This window comes from Lithobates pipiens, unplaced genomic scaffold (assembly GCF_037356315.1).
Source record: "Lithobates pipiens isolate NorthernLeopardFrog02 unplaced genomic scaffold, aLitPip1_a1.2 Scaffold_19, whole genome shotgun sequence".
Taxonomy (NCBI): Eukaryota; Metazoa; Chordata; class Amphibia; order Anura; family Ranidae; genus Lithobates; species Lithobates pipiens.
In genome coordinates, this window is record NW_027507764.1 from 242,072,513 (window position 1) to 242,092,344 (window position 19,832).

The 19,832-nt window shown below is 45.2% G+C and overlaps 1 protein-coding gene across 2 annotated transcripts in view; it reads right to left on the bottom strand.

Moving 5' to 3' along the window:
• Window positions 1-19,832, bottom strand: part of ROPN1L (rhophilin associated tail protein 1 like) — a 72,289-nt gene that overhangs the window by 25,955 nt on the left and 26,502 nt on the right. Inside the window, exons 2-3 of one of the 2 annotated variants that reach the window (XM_077491853.1) lie at window positions 19,365-19,521; window positions 4,820-4,943 (exon numbers count right to left, since the gene is read on the bottom strand). In XM_077491853.1, the coding sequence (XP_077347979.1) occupies window positions 4,820-4,943; window positions 19,365-19,495 (255 nt within the window). In that variant the 5' untranslated portion in view covers window positions 19,496-19,521. The remainder of the gene's footprint in view (window positions 1-4,819; window positions 4,944-19,364; window positions 19,522-19,832) is intronic. The other variant, XM_077491854.1, reaches the window with a different exon arrangement.

Here is a 19,832-nt window from a genome sequence, read left to right on the forward strand (position 1 = left end):
GGCATCCTCAAACAGAAGGTGGAGGAGCGCAAGGTCTCTAAACATCCACCAGCTCTGTGATGTCATCATTAAGGAGTGGAAGAGGACCCCAGTGGATGGGCTCAGGCATATTCGCAAACCCCATGTGCCCAAGTCCGCTAGGAAGCTGACACTGCACAGTGCTAATCACAGGCAGTGAGATATTTCCCGATCCGCAGCTGCACAGATCGGGAAATGTCTCACTGCCTGTGATTAGCGATGCACACAGTCAGCTGCCTGGCTGGCTCGGGCACGTGGGGTTGCAATCTCGCCTAAGCCCATCCTTAGTGGCAACCAGTGAAGCTCTGGTGAACTCCATGCCCAAAAGGGTTAAGGCAGTGTTGGAAAATAATGGTGGCCACACAAAATATTGACACTTTGGGCCCAATTTAGACATTTTCACTTAGGGGTGTACTCACTTTTGTTGCCAGCAGTTTAGATATTAATGGCTGTGTATTGAGTTATTTTGAGTTATTTTGAGGAGACAGCAAATTTACACTGTTATACAATAGATACATGTACACTCGCTACTTTACATTGTAGCAAAGTGTCAGTGTTGTCACATGAAAAGATATAATAAAATGTTTACAAAAATATAAGGGGTGTACTCACTTTTGTGAGCTACTGTATATGCAGCCCTCAAAAATTCCACTCGCCTGCTCGCATTTTGCAAGTGGATTTTGAAGGATGGCGAGGAAGGGCTGCCTGGGAGTGGGGGGGGGGGACAATCACCGCCGGCAGCCCGGAAGTTGTTCTCCCAGTGATTGGAGGGGAAGAGAGAGGAGAGTCGCCGCCCAGATGATCAGAGCGTGGGGAACATGCCAGCTTTTATTTCAATAACTGTGTATTCCCCGCCACGCGCTGTCACATACAGCCCCCCCCCCCTCGTCTGGGGAACTTTGATAGACAGATCACCCATCCCAGTATTGGACAGGTGATCTGTCAATCAATGTGCCCAGACAAAGAAGAGGGGCTGTATGTGACGATGTGCGGTGGGGAATACACAGCTATTGAAATGAAAGCTGTTATGTTCTCCGTGTTCTGATCATCTGGGTGGCAACTCTCCTCTCTCTTCCCCTGCATAGGTAGGCTGCATTGGTGGATACAGGCTGTATTGGTGGCACTGGCTGCATTGGTAGATACAGGCTGCATTGGTGGACACAGGCTGCATTGGTGGACACAGGCTGCATTGATGGATACTGGCTGCATTGGTGGATACTGGCTGCATTGGTGGCACAGGCTGCATTGGTGGCACAGGCTGCTTTGTTGGCACAGGCTGCATTGGTGAATACAGGCTGCATTGGTGGCACAGGCTACATTGGTGGATACAGGCTGCATTGGTGGCACAGGCTGCATTGGTGGATACAGGCTGAATTCGTGGCACAGGCTGCATTGGTCGATACAGGCTGCATTGGTGGCACAAGCTGGATTTGTGGCACAGGCTGCATTGGTCAATACAGGCTGCATTGGTGGCACAGGCTGCATTGGTGGCACAAGCTGCATTGATGGCACAGGCTGCATTGATGGCACAGGCTGCATTGGTAGCACAAGCTGCATTGATGGCACAGGATGCATTGGTGGGCACAGGCTGCATTGGTGGGCACAGGTTGCATTGGGGGCACAGGCTGCATTGGCGGACACAGGCTGCAATGGTAGCACAGGCTTCATTGGTGGACACAGGCTGTATTGGTGGCACAGGCTGCATTGGTGGATACTGGCTGCATTGGTGGTACAGGCTGCATTGGTGGACATAGGCTGCATTGATGGACACAGGCTGCATTGGTGGATACAGGCTGCATTAGTGGCACAGGCTGCATTGGTGGCACAGGCTGCATTGGTGGATACAGGCTGCATTGGTGGCACAGGCTGCATTGGTCGATACAGGCTGCATTGGTGGCACAGGCTGGATTGGTGACACAAGCTGCATTGGTCAATACAGGCTGCATTGGTGGCACAGGCTGCATTGGTGGCACAAGCTGCATTGATGGCACGGGATGCATTGGTGGGCACAGACTGCATTGGTGGACACAGGCTGCATTGATGGACACAGGCTGCATTGGTGGACACAGGCTGCATTAGTGGCACAGGCTGCATTGGTGGATACAGGCTGCATTGGTGGCACAGGCTGCATTGGTGGATACAGGCTGCATTGGTGGCACAGGCTGGATTGGTCGATACAGGCTGCATAGGTGGCACAGGCTGGATTGATGGCACAAGCTGCATTGGTCAATACAGGCTGCATTGGTGGCACAGGCTGCATTGGTCGATACAGGCTGCATTGGTGGCACGGGATGCATTGGTGGGCAGAGGCTGCATTGGCGGGCACAGGTTGCATTGGGGGCACAGGCTGCATTGGCGGACACAGGCTGCATTGGACAGGTGATCTGTCAATCAATGTGCCCAGACAAAGAAGAGGGGATGTATGTGACGATGTGCGGTGGGGAATACACAGCTATTGAAATGAAAGCTGTTATGTTCTCCGTGTTCTGATCATCTGGGTGGCAACTCTCCTCTCTCTTCCCCTGCATAGGTAGGCTGCATTGGTGGATACAGGCTGTATTGGTGGCACTGGCTGCATTGGTAGATACAGGCTGCATTGGTGGACACAGGCTGCATTGGTGGACACAGGCTGTATTTGTGGCACAGGCTGCATTGATGGACACTGGCTGCATTGGTGGACACTGGCTGCATTGGTGGACACTGGCTGCATTGGTGGACACTGGCTGCATTGCTGGCACAGGCTGCATTGGTGGCACAGGCTGAATTGGTGGACACAGGCTGCATTGGTGGACACAGGCTGCATTGGTGGACACAGGCTGCATTGGTGGACACAGGCTGCATTGGTGGACACAGGCTGCATTGGTGGCACAGGCTGCATTGGTGGCACAGGCTGCATTGGTGGATACAGACTGCATTGGTGGCACAGGCTGCATTGGTCGATACAGGCTGCATTGGTGGCACAGGCTGGATTGGTGGCACAAGCTGCATTGGTCGATACAGGCTGCATTGGTGGCACAGGCTGCATTGGTGGCACAAGCTGCATTGAGGGCACAGGTTGCATTGAGGGCACAGGTTGCATTGGGGGCACAGGCTGCATTGGCGGACACAGGCTGCATTGGTAGCACAGGCTTCATTGTTAGGCACAAGCTGCATTGTTAGGCACGGGCAGGCTGCATTGGTGGATGTGGGCAGACTGCTTTGGTGGATGGGAGCAGGCTGCATTGTTGGGAACGGATAAAGTTGTTGTTAACGTTTATTTTTATAAAACACGGCAGGCAGTGTCTAAATGTAGAAAAAAAATGGGAAATGGAAGTCCCTGATATACAGAGCGAACACTGGAACGACCTCTTGACCTAGCCTTTCAAACACTTAGTGTCAGCAAGGGACCGACTGATACAATTTAAATTCTTACATAGAAGCTACTACACACCGGCCAGGCTTGCTAAAATATAGGGAATCAAAGTGGCGGAGTGCTAGAGATGTTCCTTCTCTCCAGTGGAAACTGACCATATTTTCTGGCAATGCCCACACATTCAAGGTTTTTGGAAAGAAGTCACAGCGTGCATCTCAGATCCGATATCGGTGCCCGTTCCATTGACGGTACGGGTGTGCTTATTGGAATTGGTGGAGGAGGTGGTTCCTACTAGGGCACTAAGAACACTACTCACCATCCATCTGTTCTATGGCAAAAAAAGCCATACTACTCAAATGGAAAAACAAACAAGCCCCGGATATTAGTTTCTGGAAAAGGATGGTCAACTTCATGTTGCCTTATTATAAAACAACATACAGGGCGAGAGGATGTGGGAAAAATTTGATAAAGTGGTGGCAAGTAACCCTTGAGACCTGGCTAGTAGCTCAGGACTTGAAATTTTGAGCCCTGTGCTATATTATTTTTTTTAAAAGCTATTTTTCCCCCACAAATGTGGAGCTACCCTTTACGCATCTCTTCTTCAGAGTGAATAACTGCAATCTATGTAATTGATCCTCAGGTCTGAGGTCCTCCATCCCCCTTATTAACTTTATTGTCCTTTGCTGAACTCTTTTTAATTCAGCAATGTCTTTCCTAAGGACTGATGACCAAAACTGAACTGCATATTCAAGATGAGGGGTAGAATTATTGATTTATATCTTGGATGTATGCTCTTTTAATGCTCTTTTAATGCATGATAATATTTTGCGATATTTGTTAGCTGCGGTTTAGCATTGCATGCTATTGCTATCTTTTTCCACCGATTCCCTAGAGAAGCCCCTGTAAGTGTATAACTTTACATTTCTCAATACTGAACCTCATCTGACATGTAGCCGCCCAAGCTCCTATTTTGTCAAGGAAATGCAGACAACATAAGGCTTATGTCAGCGGCAGCCAAAGAGTAATGGTGGATTTGGCAGCAGTTATACGGTTGCATTATTGAAAATAGTAATAAATAAATTATAAATCCGAATTTTTTAGCATGTAATAAAAACAAAGCAGCGTATTTTTTTAATACAATTGTGTACCAAATAAACATACACAAAATCTGGTGCAGCTGTGCAAGGTAGCCAATCAGCTTTTAACTTCAGCTTGTTCACTTTGGAAAAAAAACATTGGAAGCTGATTGGTTTTTATGCAGAGCTGCACCAGATTCTGCACTCTCCAGTTTTAGTAAATCTACTCCATAGTGTCCTTAAAAAAAAAACATACCTACAGTTAGTAAATTAACTGACACAAGCTGATAATTTGGCAAATTATAAACTATGCAATTTTGTCCATAATAATAATCTTCTTTACATCTGACCATCACAAAAAATATTTACTTACTTGTTTATGCAACACTTTCAGAAGTCCTGGAGTTAATCCGGTAGTAGTCTTTGTATTTGCTACTGGCATTTCAACTCGTTCCTTTACTGGCAGAGACTCACCCCTTGATAAACTACCAAAATACCTTCAAAATGTCAGAAAAAGTTTTATTTAGTGGTGATGCATGTGCCTTGGAAACATAGCAATATCATGCCTTCATTTAAAATGTCTAAGGCCGCGTACACACGCGGGGACTGTTCGCTCAACTTTGTCCGTCAAACAGTTTCAGCGGACAGTCCGCTCAAAATTAGCATGGACGGACTTGCCCACACACGACGAACGAACAGTCCGCTGAAACCGTGCGCGATGACGTGAACGGCACGTACGACGGGACTAGAAAACGACGTCCTATACACTGCAATGCAAACTTCGGCGTGTAAATCCTTTCTGAGCATGCGCGGAACTTAGTTTGACGAACAAGCCTACACACGAGGGGACTGTTCGCTGAAACAAAGTTTCAGCGGACAGTTTTTCGGAATTTCCGAAAAACTTTGTTCAGCAGACTGTCCGCTGAAACTGTCCGCTGAAAGCCCACACACGAGCGGACTGTCCGCCGAAACACTGTTCAGCGGACAAAGTTGAGCGAACAGTCCCCGCGTGTGTACGCGGCCTTACTTTTTTAATTGCTAATATACTTCCAATTTGTAGAGGATAACAGGCAAGGGTCCCCAAACAAAAGGTATGTTAAAGTAATGGGGAAAAAATAGCTTTAAAAAAAATAAATAGCATATTCTGGTTGCTGGGCAATCTTCAGCATGTTCCTTGGCAGGAATGCCCAGAAACTAGAAGGCACTGAACCTCTGCGTAGCACCACATAAGCTGCTTTGTAGGGATAAGAAACAGAGAGATCGTTCCCTCTGTACAGAACTCTGTGTTGATTGTCAACACAGGGCTCTGGGCTGTGATCAGACAAAGCCGATTAGCAGGTCCTGGCCATGAATCACTGGCCAAGACTTGCTGACAGGCTCCCACTGTGTACAATCACAGTGGGTGTGGGCGGTGTGTGTGGGGTGGGGTGAAGATTTCAGCAGCTGGCGGAGACCTCTGGGACGCTGCATCGCTGGATTGAATGTGAGTATAGTTCCGCATTAACAAAAAGACATGTTTCAGTGGAGTCCAGAGGGAATTAAATACACAAAAACAACAACTTAACCAAAGCCTCATAGTAGGGTATAATAAATCCTTATGAATGATTCCTTATAATATGAAGTTCACTTAACAGTAGATATATTTCTTGATCCCTTATATTCCATAAGTAGGCAGGGATCCTTAAGTGTTGCTTAAAGTGGAAAAAGAGGAAGTTACGCTTTAAGAAATCCTCCCCCTCCTCTTCCCCAAATGCCAATTTTCTGGGGTGAGGGGGGAAGAGAGTACCTGCTGCCACTTCTGCTCAGATTGCCTAGGTAATCCAACCAGAAGTTCTCCACTCCCCCCTCCCTGCTGTTGTCCGGGACAGAAGGCTGCAGGAACATCTACAAGGTGCAGCACATTTTGCACATGCGCAGTGGGCACCTGGCAGTGAAGCCACAAACTGTCACAGCTGGATGCCCACAGTTGAGATGCCGGAACTGAGGAGAGAAGACAGAGGTAAGGGACAGCACAGGTGAGCACAAGGCTGGATCCTGGGACAGGCGAGTGTCTATTTATTCAAAGTCAGCAGCTACACTTTTTGTAGCTGCTGACTTTTATTAAACACAAAAATTAATGGAGCTCCACTTTAAAGTGGTTGTAAACCTCAGACATGAAATACAAACAAAGCATATCCCTCTATCCAGAGCACTATATGTAATTTCTGTCTGCTGCCCCGTTCCTCTGCTATCTGCATGAGTCACTTTAGACAAGTTTTCCTGACAGCAAGAAAAAAATAGGGGCAAGGACGAGGAATCTAAAGCAAACAGCTTGTGATTGACAGCCTCAGCTCTGTTCCTGTGTGCTTTGTGGATCCCTTCCCTCCAATCAGCCTTCAGAGCTCTCCTTATTGAGCTCTGCAGTGTGTAATTTAAGCTATCTGCTTCCTGTTTTCTGACAGCTCAAACTTTATAAATTAGGGACTTTGAAGGGATGTAGAAAAGAGAAGACCGCAGATAAACAGGTACAATATATGTAGGAGGATTTGTTTCATCTCTGTGTTTCACCTAAGGTTAGTCACTTCACTGGGTATATGTAAGGGTAAAAGGGCTTATTTTTCAAAATTATGTAGGCGGTTTAGAGTGACATAGTGCTCACTGCCTTACCACTACATACTGCTCTCTGACTGGCCTTCCACTACATACTGCTCTCTGACTGGCCTTCCACTACATACTGCTCACTGACCCCTCTGTCATTACATACTGCTCACTGACTTCTCTGCAACTACATACTGCCCTAGCCTGCCATTACATACTGTTCCCTGACTGCCCTACCACTGCATACTGCTCACTGACTGCCCTATCACTACATACGCCTCACTGATAGAATGCATAAAGATAAAAAAAACCTCTGCCTTTACAACCACTTTAACCACATAACGACCAGTGCACGACGTTATACGTCGGCACAATGGCACGACGGGGAAATGGAGTTACATCCCCTTTAAGATGCTGTATAAATGACAGTGGTCCCAAAATAGTGTCAAAAGTGTCCGATGTGTCTGCCATACTGCCATAATGTTGCATTCACAATAAAGATCCCAGATCGCCGGCATTACTAGTAAAAAATAAAAAAAAAAAAAAAAATGCCATAAAACTATTTTGCCAAAAATATGTAGAAGAATACATATCGGCCTAAACTGAGGACAAAATTGGATTTTTTTACTCACCATAAAATCCTTTTCTCTGAAGTTCATTGACGCACACAGCTCCTTTAATTCTTGACTTTAGGGTTATCATGCCACCTTTAGGAGTGGACTAAGCAGAACATGTAAAAACAGCAAGACTGCACAGCACCACCCAGGGGATGGTCCCTCTGGCTATAACCCCTCACCCTGCTTCCTGCAGCTCAGTTAGTCAAAAAGCAGTACAAACATAAACAGGAGGGGTGGGTGCTGTGTCTGTCAATGAACTTCATAGAAAAGGATTTTACGGCGAGTACAAAAATCCCATTTTCTCTTTCGTTCATTGACGTACACAGCTCCTTTAACCACTTAACAACCGGCCCATAGCCGAATGACGGCTACAGGGCGGTTGTTTAACTCTGGGAGGCCGTCATATGACGTTCTCCCAGAATTCCGCTCTTGCGCGCCCCCTGGGGCGCGCACTTGAGAGCATCCATGACCACAGGACCCGGCGCATCACGGATCACGGTAAACGGCCGCTCATCGTGGCCGTTTACCAGGTGATCGCTCCGTCAAATGACGGAGCGATCACTTGTAAACAAACTGGCGTCATGTTATCGGTACAGCGGAGGGGGAAGAGATCGGTGTCAGCAGTGCTGTGGGCTGCATCTGCAGTGCCCACATCGCTGCTCACCGAAATTTAACCCCTCAATTCCCTGCCATTACTCTGCAATACCCTGCAGTACCAGCAAATACTCTGCAATACCCCCCAATACTCTGCAATACTCCCCAATACTCTGCAGTACCAGCAAATACTCTGCAATACTCTGCAATACCCGCAAATACTCTGCAACACCCGCCAATACTCTGCAACGCCCGCCAATACTCTGCAACGCCCGCAAATACTCAGCAACGCCCGCAAATACTCTGCAACGCCCGCAAATACTCTGCAATACCAGCTAATACTCTGCACTACCCTCCAATACTCTGCAGTACCCGCCAATACTCTGCAAAACCCTGCCATAAATTGCCATACTCGGAGATACCCTGCAATACCCAGCCATAGTCGGTGATACCCTGCAATACCCAGCCATAGACATCCCCCCCTCCCGCCGCCCTCCGGTGCTTCTACCGACTCGCCAATGCGATCAAAGCCAGAATCTTTTTAAATTTTTTATTTCAGGCTTTCCAGCCTAGAGGTGAGATGTGGGGTCTTATTGACCCCATATCTCACTGTAAAGAGGACCTGTCATGCCATATTCCTATTACAAGGGATGTTTACATTCCTTGTAATAGGAATAAAAGTGATCAAAAAATTTATTTTTGGGGAAAAAAATGTCAAACTAAAATAAATAAAGCGCCCCTGTCCCCATGTGCTCGCATGCAGAAGCGAACGCATACGTAAGTCCCGCCCACATATGAAAACGGTGTTCAAACCACACATGTGAGGTATCGCTGCGAACGTTAGAGCAAGAGCAATAATTCTAGCCCTAGACCTCCTCTGTAACTCAAAACATATAACCAGTAAAAAAAATGTAAAGCGTCGCCTATGGGGATTTTTAAGTAGCGACGTTGGCGCCATTCCACGAGCGTGTGCAGTTTTGAAGAGTGACATGTTAGGTATCTATTTACTCAGCGTAACTTCATCTTTCACATTATGCAAAAATTGGGCTAACTTTACTGTGTTTTTTTTTTTTTTTTAAGCACAAAACTGTTTTTTTTCCAAAAAAAGGCATTCGAAAAATTGCTGCGCAAATACCGTGCGAGATAAAAAGTTGCAACGACCACCATTGTATTCTCCAGGGTGTTTGCTAAAAAAACATATATAATGTTTTGGGATTCTATGTCATTTTCTAGCAAATAAATGATGATTTTTACATGTAGGAGAGAAATGTCAGAATTGTCCTGGGTGCTGCAGAACGCCTGATGGCGCTCCCTGCATGTTAGGCCTCTGTATGTGGCCACACTGTGTAAAAGTCTCACACATGTGGTATCGTCGTACTCGGGAGTACTAGCAGAATGTGTTTTGGGGTGTAATTTGTGGTATGCATATGCTGTGTGTGAGAAATAAACTGATAATATGACAATTTTGTGGAAAAAAAAAAAAGTAAAAAAATTTTTGATTTTGCAAAGAATTGTGGGAAAAAATTACAACTTCAAAAAACTCATCATGCCTCTTACTAAATACCTTGGAATGTCTTCTTTCCAAAAAGGGGTCATTTGGGGGGTATTTCTACTTTTCTGGCATGTTAGGGTCTCAAGAATTGAAATAGGCCGTCAGTACTTCAGGTGTGATCAATTTTCAGATATTGGCACCATAGCTTGTGGACTTTATAACTTTCACAGAGATCAAATAATATCCACCAATTTGTACTTATTTTTACCAAAGATATGTAGTAGTATAAATTTTGGCCAAAATTTATGAAGAAAAAATTACTAATCTGCTAAATTTTATAACAGAAACAAAGAAAAATTCATTTTTTTTACAGAATTTTCAGTATTTTTTCTTTCATAGCACAAAAAATAAAAAACCGAGCGGTGATTAAATACCACCAAAAGAAAGCTCTATTTGTGTGAAAAAAAGGACAAAAATTTCATATAAGTCCAGTGTTGCATGACTGAGTAATTGTCATTCAAAATATGAGAGCACCGAAAGCTGAAAATTGGTCTGGTTATTAATGGTGTTTAAGTGCCCAGTGGTCAAGTGGTTAATCCTTGACCTTAGGGACGTCTCCAAGCAGTGTAAAAAAAACAAAGGGTGGAAACAGCAAAACATAACTTTACCCACAACAAAAGGAACACCTCAACAGAGGAGTTGCCATCTTAAACGGCCGCTATCAAAACCAGTGACCAACTTATGCATCAAAAGATGCGTTTACAACTTGTAACTTAAAGAAAGTCTAAATTGCAACCTTACACAGCCGCCTGTAAAACCTTGCGACCAACGCAAGCATCCGAAGATGCGCTTACGTCAACTTTGTAGAATTTAGTGAAGTCGCTGCCTTACACACCTGGGAGACAGACACTTGATGTCGGAAAGCCCAGGAGGTTCCAATTACCCTGGTGGAATGAGCCATGGCAGGAAAAGGGGGCACCCTCCCCTTTAAGGCATAGGCCTGAACCACGATCTGTCTGATCCACCGAGAAATGGTGAAAGACAAGACCGCCAGACCTTTTTTCAGACCAACCACCGAGACAAACAGAGAGTCTGACTTCCGGAAGGGAGCCGTAGCAGACAGATACACCTGTAGAGCCCGGACCACGCCCAAAGACCAGGGAATGTAAGGCAACCTCTTTCGGGTGTGTCGGCTTAGGACATAGGGATGGTAATACGATGTCCTCATTTAGATGGAATGCCGAAACCACCTTTGGAAGGAAAGAGGGCTGCGGACGTAGCACTGCCTTATCCTTGTGGATGACTAGTTAGGGAGACTTGCATGACAAGGCTGCCAACTCAGAAACCCTCCTGGTAGATGTAATAGCCACTACAAAGACTACTTTCTGAGAAAGAGTTAACAAGGGAATCTCCCTAATGTTTTCAAATAGTGGTTTCTGGAGTGCTGATAGCACCAGATTCTGATCCCACGGAGGTAGTGGTGGTCGAACTGGAGGGACTACGTGCCGAACCCCTTGCACAAAAGTACCCACCAATGAGTGAGTCGCCAAGGGACGTTGGAAATAGACAGCCAAGGCTGATATCTGCCCCTTGATGGTGCTTAAGGCAAGTTTCTGATCCACTCCTCACTGCAAAAACAGCAGGATCCTGGAAACTGTGTGTGCTCGGACGCCACCCCACCTCCCCACACATGGAGATGTAAGCCTTCCATGTACAATGGTAAATCTTTCGAGAAGACGACTTCTGTGCCCTCAGCATAGTGGAAATTACTGAGTCTCACAGACCTCAGTCCCTTAGTACATGGTTTTCAACAGCCAGCAACGGTAAAGCAGGATGAAGTATCAGACCTTGTGATAGAAGGTCCTCTCGCATCGGCAGCCGCCAAGGAACATCCACCACCAGTTGTACTAGGTCGGCCTACCAAGGATGCCTAGGTCAATCACCTGAATTCGCTTGGCCTTCACTCTGCGCAGTAGACGTGGTAGAAGTTTGATGCCCCCATAGAGCCACCAACGCGTCTGACACGTCCACCCAGGGGTCTCTTGTCCTGGACACAAACCTCTGCACCTTCTGATTGAGCCAAGAGGACAGGAGGTCCACATCTGGTGTGCTCCACCGTAGGCAAAGGAGCCGGAATACATCCAGATGCAACGACCATTCCCCTGGGTCCAGCATCTGATGACTTAGGTAGTCCGCCTGCCAGTTTTGCTACGCCTGGAATGTATATGGCCAACAGGGCCAGCACGTGCAGCTCTGCCCACTGGAGAATGTGAGCGACCTCCCGTGCTGGGGCCAAGCTTCTCGTTCCTCCTTGATGGTTGACATATGCCACCACCGTGGCGATGTCCGACTGGATCCTGACGGAATGCCCCGTAGCCTCCTGGACCATGTGGGGAGGCATCGTCTGATCACCCAAAGTGCGAGCACATTGATTGGCAGTTGGGATTCTTCCCACAACCAGAGGCCCTGGGCTGACAATAGATGGTCAAGCTGGCATCCATTGTGATCACCGTCCAATGGAGAGGAAGGAACAATCTCCCAGACCGAAGGGCCGGAGACCTCAGCCACCAGAGAAGGGAATCCTTGACTAACTGGCTCACCCGAATTTGATAATCCAGGGATAATGGAGATTTGTTCCATTTTGACAAAATCTCCTTTTGCAGAACTTGAGTGTGAAATTGAGCATATGGTAGCGCTTCGAATGTGGCTACCATGAGGCCCAGAACTCGCATGCAGAAGCTCAGCCACGACTACCTGCGGTTCACCAATAACCTCACTGCAGCTTGAAGAGTCTGCAGCTTATCTGAAGGGAGAAAAACTCTCGCTTCTGAGGAGTCAATCAGTAAGCCCAGGTACTCCAGGCCTTGAGTCGGCACTAACACCGACTTCTTTAGGTTCAGCACATCCTCCCTTAATTCTGAGGCGAAAGCTGCCCTCAGAAGGAGGCCATCTAGGTAACCCCCGATTGCGATCTCATGAGCTGTTAGCTCCAGAAATGGAACTAACACTTTGGTAAAGACTCGGGGTGCTGACCCCAGGCCAAAAGGGAGAGCCACAAACTCGTAGTGCTCTTCCCCAACTGCAAATTGCAGAAACCTCTGATGCCTGAAGCATATGGGTACATGTAAGTACTCGTCCTGGATATCCAGGGATGCCAGGAAGTCCCCCTGATGGAGTGCAGAGACCACGGAGCGAACTGATTCCATCCTGAACCTTTGCACTTTCACAAAGATGATGAGGACCTTCAAGTCTAGGATTGGACATACCTCTTCCTTTTTGGGGACTACAAACAGATTGGAGTAGAATCCCCAAAACCTTTCCAGCGTCGGTACAGGTACTATTAGCCCGCGCAGTTGCCCAGAACAGGGCTTCCCGACGAGCTGGATGTAGAGGTAGGTTGGAGGGAAAGAATCTGTTTGGTGGACAAGAAAGAAACTCTATCTTGTATCCCAATGAAACCAGTTCTCAGACCCATTGGTCGGACAGTAGAGAGGTCCACCGAGCTGCAAACTCCCGAAGACGACCCCCCACCCTAGAGTTGGGCAGGGGCAAACCTTCATGCGGTAACATTTTTGCTCGCAGACTTGTTTGACTTGCGGAACCAGGGACACTTCTGTCCTTCAGGCAGGCGCCTTGTTGGACTGGGAACGCTTACCTGCTGACCCGGGCGGGCGAAAAAGCAGTTTCTGAGAAAAAAAAGAGGGCCCTTGCCTACGACGTGGCTCCTTACCTTTCCTGAACTGTGCTAGCAACGTGCTCTTCCCACTGGTAACATTTTTAATAATGTCATCCAGTGAAGCTCCAAATAGCCTCTCACCTTGGAAGGGCAAATCTGACAGTGCTTTTTTAGATGCCTGGTCTGCAGACTAGCATTTCAGCTAAATCAGGCACCGTAGCACCACTGCTGATACTGATGCTCTAGAGAAGGGGTGCCCAACCTTTTGAAGAGCGAGGGCCACTTAAGCAACTTGGTAACTGGTCGCGAGCTACAACTAGCAGAGCAGGTGGATGACAGGTACATGCAGAGCGGACACAGCCCACTCTACGGGTCCTCCGATCCACCCTGGCGGAAGGGGATTTGACCCCCTTCTGTTTTTTTTTTTTTTGCAAATCAGATTGGAGGTAGGCAGGTGTAAAAGGACACAAATATGTTTACATCTGCCGTTTCATAGAGGTGAATGGAGGGTCCGATTGAGTTGGACCGATTGTGTGAAAGGGGCCTTTCACACTAATGCAGTGCAATGCACCTGTGTCTTTCCTGTGGGTTGGCTACACTTTGCCATAGACTTCTATTATATCCTGCAGGTGTTATGCACTTTCTGAAAGTTCACCAATCCAGTAGCATCCATGATGCACCGATTCGTCCCGGCATGCCCCAGTTGTCTTGGCTTCATTTCATTTTGTGCTCCACAGTCTAACTCGTTGTTTGTCGCAGTTGCAGCGTACCAATTCTTGCCTATATCACGGCAAAACATTTCACTTATTTCATTTCACACACTTATCGCGTCAAATCCACTCAAACCAACAACGCATTGATCCGCACCCATCATTTCAGCCTTACTGGTATAGTTCAACCGATTTATATCAGATTAGTTCCATACACTCTACAATTTCTTCATATCAGGTTTATTTCATACAACCAATTCATATAGGATTAATTTCATACTTACATGTGATTCATATCGGATTCATTTCAGACACATCCAAGTACAACTTCTTGCAATCGTTGCAGGCACGCATCCAATCACAAACTTCTTGCAATCGTTGCAAGCACGCACCCAAGCTTAACTCCCTGCATTTGTTGCAAGCACACATCCAAGCATAAACTTCTTGCAATAATTGCAAGCACACATCCAAGCATAAGCTTCTTGCAATTATAGCAAGCAAAACCCCAGGCACAAACTTATTGCAATCATTGCTGACACGCAGTTCTGGTTAGCTCAGTACATTGCTTTGAGTAAGGCCTGGATACATTCCTAAATGTACATAATATAACGGGGTACTAATATTATAGGTAAGTTGATCCAGGGAAAAATCCGATTGCCTCTTGGGGGATCAGGAAGGAATTTTTTCCCCTGCTGTAGCAAATTGGAGCATGCTCTGCTGGGGTTTTTTTTTTTTACTTCCTCTGGATCAGCTGTGGTTGTGGAATTGGGTTTGTTGGATTGTACGATATTTTGTGTATTTGTTGATTTTATTGGGGCTGGACTGGATAGACTTTTGTCTTTTTGACCTAGCTAACTATGCATCCTAGCATAACTTCTTGCAATTGTTGCAAGCACGCATCCTAGCATAATTTCTTCAGTCTTCGCAAGCACATGCAGTAATACGAACTGCTCACAGCCACTACGAACACATCTCCAGTGACATAAACTCCCTTGCAATCGTTGCAAGCACACATTTAAGCACAACACTTGCATTCGTGGCAAGGCACGCAACTTAGCATAACTTCTTGCAATCGTTGCAATCGTTGCAAGCGCATTCTCAGTGGCACACAAAGAGCCACACATCATTTTCAGCGGTACTTAATTTGCCACTTGGCTCCAGTGGCATTTTCATACGAGCCACTCGCCGTTTCCTGTCTGTCATTTCTCCCTTAGCCCTTGTACACACGGTTGGATATTCTGACTGTGTGTGGTCTGCATCGGACTGTTTCCGTTGGAGTATCCAACGGACCAACTTTTCCAACTTGCCGGTAAAATTTTCCGACAAAATGCTCCGATCGGACATACTCCGATCATGTCTAGAGAATTCCGATCGGACAAAGTGCCACGAATGCTCAGATCAAATGCCTACACCAAAGCTATTGGCTACTAGCGTGAACGTAGTCCTGTCGTAATGAAATAACGTAATCACGTCGGATTTTCCGACAACTTTGTCTGACGGATTTGGTTGTCAGAATCTCCGACCGTGTGTACAAGGGCTTAGGAAAGTTGAGTTCAGCTTCTGTCCTGCAACAGATATCGAGTTGCCACACACAGCTGGCTTCTTCTCGTAACACTATCAGGCTATACCTAGCCAGCGTCCAACATTTCTATCCTTACAGGACCATCACTGTTACGGCCCATACAGTAAGATCCCCTCTCCCTGGCATCCAGAAGCATCAGCCCTCAGCCAACGGCAAACGCTTGGCCATCAAAACTTCTATCTTTAGGGTCATGTAAAATATCCTCGCACGTTCCCTAGTTTAGTCATCCAAGCGGCCATCTACCTGGCATTTTACGGTTTTCTATGGCCTAGCTAATTCATCATTAGTGGCACTGGCAGCCAGGTACTATACAGACACCAAGTTTGTCACAACCATGTGTAGACACGTGTGATACCAATAACATATATTATCCTAATTGACATAGATAAATATTACACAACTTCAGTGCAAACGTGTATTCACACGTATATGCAAAAAATATGCTGAAAAGAGAGAAAAAAATAAATCATTCACGCAAAAACTCAATAGAGTCCTTGTTTTAAAGAAAACAATTCAAGTCCCACAGGTGCAGTAGAGAGAAAGGCAATGTACCCTCTGATCCTTTAGGATTATGATATACGAACACCCATGTGCCAATACCACCACCTTAGCAGATGCAGGCTTACCAAATATATCTGACCCAAGAGAACGTATATTCCATGGGTCAATCACGCTTTTTTAGGATGACTGTAGAGCAATCAAACCCACGGGTGCTGGAACACCAAACTCAGTGGGAAAATTTCTTCCAAACACCAATGAATACAGAACAGGTTTCCTCCAATCACATAACAGGCCAAACTCCCAAGGATGGACATATGGAATAAAAAGATGAGGCCATATAGCGCAATTCCATAAAACAATTCAATTATTAAAAAGGTATCAAACTCACATTTACGTAGTTGATCAAGCGCTTTAAATATAAATTGGCGGCAGTGGAGTCCTCCCGACGCGTTTCGTTCACACAGAGTTCCGACAAACTTATTTCTTTATTATTTCTCGTGATCTCCTGAATAATCTTTATTTTTATTTTTTGCCGGATATACTGTTTCTATTTTTTTTTTTTGTTATAGTGATGTCCTTTTTTTTCTTTTTTTATCAAGATCTCCTGATTTTTTTTTTTTATAATGATCTCCATAATATTTAACAAACTGAAAAGCGAGAATCGTCTCTCACCAAACTTCTACTAGCACGAGATTAACAGAAGGAGCCCAAAGGGTGGCGCACTGGCTATTGAACTTCCTTTTTCTAGTGCCATTGTACATGTTGTACGTCAGCGCATTCTTGCCGATCGGAATTTCCGACATTTGTGTGACCGCGTGTATGCAAGACAAGTTTCAGCCAACATCCATCGGAAATAAATCCAGGGTTTGGTTGTCGGAAATTCTGATCATCTGTATGCGCCATAAGAATCATTAATCCCTACTCTCTGAATTTGGTCTTTTAGCCAGTTTTCTATCTATTTGCAAATTGATCTTTCCAAGCCTGTAGACTTTATCTTAAACATTAGCTGTATGTGAGGAACTGTTTCAATTGCTTTTGCAAAATCCAAGTATATCACGTCCAAAGCCACCTCTCTGTCCAAGGTTTTACTTACCTCCTCATAAAAATAAATCAGGTTTGTTTGACAACATCTGTCTTTCATGAATCCATGCTATCTGTTACTTAAAATTCATCAATGTGGTCTTTTATTAAACTCTCCAGTATCTTCCCGACTATAGAAGTTAAACTAACAGGTCTATAGTTACTTGGTAAAGACTTTGATCCCTTTTTAACCACTTTCCGCCCGCCATATAGCAGAATGACGGCGGCAAAGTGGCTGTGATATCCTGACCGGACATCATATGACGTGCCCATGATAACAAAGCCGGTGCGTGCCCACGGGGGGCACGTTGCGTGGCGATTGGAGATGCTGTGTGTGTCAGTCCGACACACTGCAACTCCGATCGTGGTATGAAGCCTCTGACAGAGGCTTCTTACCACGCGATCAACTGTGACCAATCACAGTTGATCATCATGTGAATCAGTGAGTGCCGTTAAACGGCTTTCCTCGGTTCACACTGACAGGAAAAGCCAATTGGTGGCTCTCCCTGTTGAGGGGGGGGGGTGTGTGTGCTGATAATCAGCACATTGATTATCAGCATAGCCCCCACCAAAAGGTGCCTATAAGCTGCCAATCAGTGCCCAATCATCTGCCAGCCTGTCCCCATAATATACGCCTGTCAGTGCCCATAACAGTGACGATCAGTGCCCACAACTATGCCAATCAATGCCCAAAAAAGTGCCAGTCAGTGCCCCATCAGTAATGCCTGTCAGTGCCCCATCAAAGTGCCAATCAGTGTCACTCAGTAATGCTTGTCAGTAGCTCATCATCAGTGCTGCCTATCTAGTGCCACCTATCAGTGCTGCCTATCAGTGCCTGTCTATCAGTGCCCATCTGGATTTTTTTTTAAATTGTTGGTCTTTTTTCGTTTATAGCACAAAAATGAAAAACCGCAGAGGTGATCAAATACCACCAAAAGAAAGCTCTATTTGTGGGAAGAAAATTATAAAAATGTAGTTTAGCTGCGCATTTGTCATTCAAAATGAGACAGCGCTGAATGCTAAAAATTGTCCTGGGCAGGAGGGGGGGGGGGGGGGGGTGTGAAGTGTCTGGTATGGAAGTGGTTAAATATGGGCACCACATTGGCTCTAATCCAGTGGTACCATTCCAGTCATTAAAGAGTCCCCAAAATGTAGATGGGTGTTGGAGAATGCTGCTGAGGTTCCAGGTTTTGCTTTACCTTCCCCTGCCTGATCCCATGACATTCTTTACTATTTAATGTGAAGTATGGTACGCCTCTATTTTCTAAAAACTTGTGGCAAAAAATAAAATCTTCGATGCACGTAACATGCCTCTCAGCGAACACCTTGGAGTGTCTACTTTGCAAAAAGGGGTCATTTGTGGGGGTTTTCTACTGTCCTGGCATTTTAGCATCCCAAAACAAGTGATTCCTCAACCTCGCCTACTATGTAACTTCAACCTCGCCTACTATGTAACTTCAACCTCGCCTACTATGTAACCATATTTAATAAGACATGCGGCCATTCACTAAAATTAGAAGAAAAGCAGTTTAACCTTAAACTGCATAGAGGGTTCTTTAATGTAAGAGCGGTTAGGATGTTGAACATTCCACAGGTGATGGTTTCAGCGGGAAACATCGATAATTTCAAAAAACTATTAGATAAGATTTTTTTTTTTTAACGAAAGACAGAGCAGAATACATTTTAGCTTAAATGTATGACTTTTTTCATAACAGATAATATTGGGGGTTTTTTTTCAAAATGTTGGTCTTTTTTCGTTTACAGTGCAAAAAAAAAAAAAAAAAAAACACCAAAAGAAATCTCTCTTTTGTGTGAAAAAAAATCTATCAATTTAATTTGGGTACAGTGTTGCATAACTGAACAATTTCAAGTTAAAGTAGAACACTGCTGAATATAAAAAAAATTCTGAAGGGAGTAAAACCGTCTGGAGCTAAGTGGTTAATCTTTTTTTGTTTTAAGATACACGCAGCCCTTAAGGAACATAGAATTATTTTCCAAAAAACAGTCTGAAAAAACAATACACAAAACAAAATAACTTGAAATATTGGCAAGCATAAAGTGGACAGATTTACAATAGTTCATTACTTACCCAGCAGACCACTGGAGCACATCATGAGGCTGTGTCTTAATTGCAGCCTTTGTGAATTGCTTTAAGATGTCTGGAAGTTCTGGTGGAATATCAATTTGCTGAGAACAAAACATAACTTCAGGTAGAGGCATGGCTGCTTGTGTCGTTTAATCCTGTGCTAACCAGAAAAATAAGCAAATAATAAAATATGTATTTACAATCTACCAATAACCTTCAAATGCTTGTATTACAATTATTTGTAATACATGAGTTCTAAAATAGATCTAAACCCAAAACTAATTAGATCCAGTTTCCTAATGCATTTTTTATCATAATTTTTCATTTTTTTTCATAAAGTACTGTTTTTAACTTTTTAATTTCTTTTAAATCTCATTGTTGCTGATCTATTTCAGCCTCTTTCAGCTGCTTCCTTTTTACATGCACATCATTCAACAGGAATTATTTCAAAGTGATTGTAAACTTTTATGT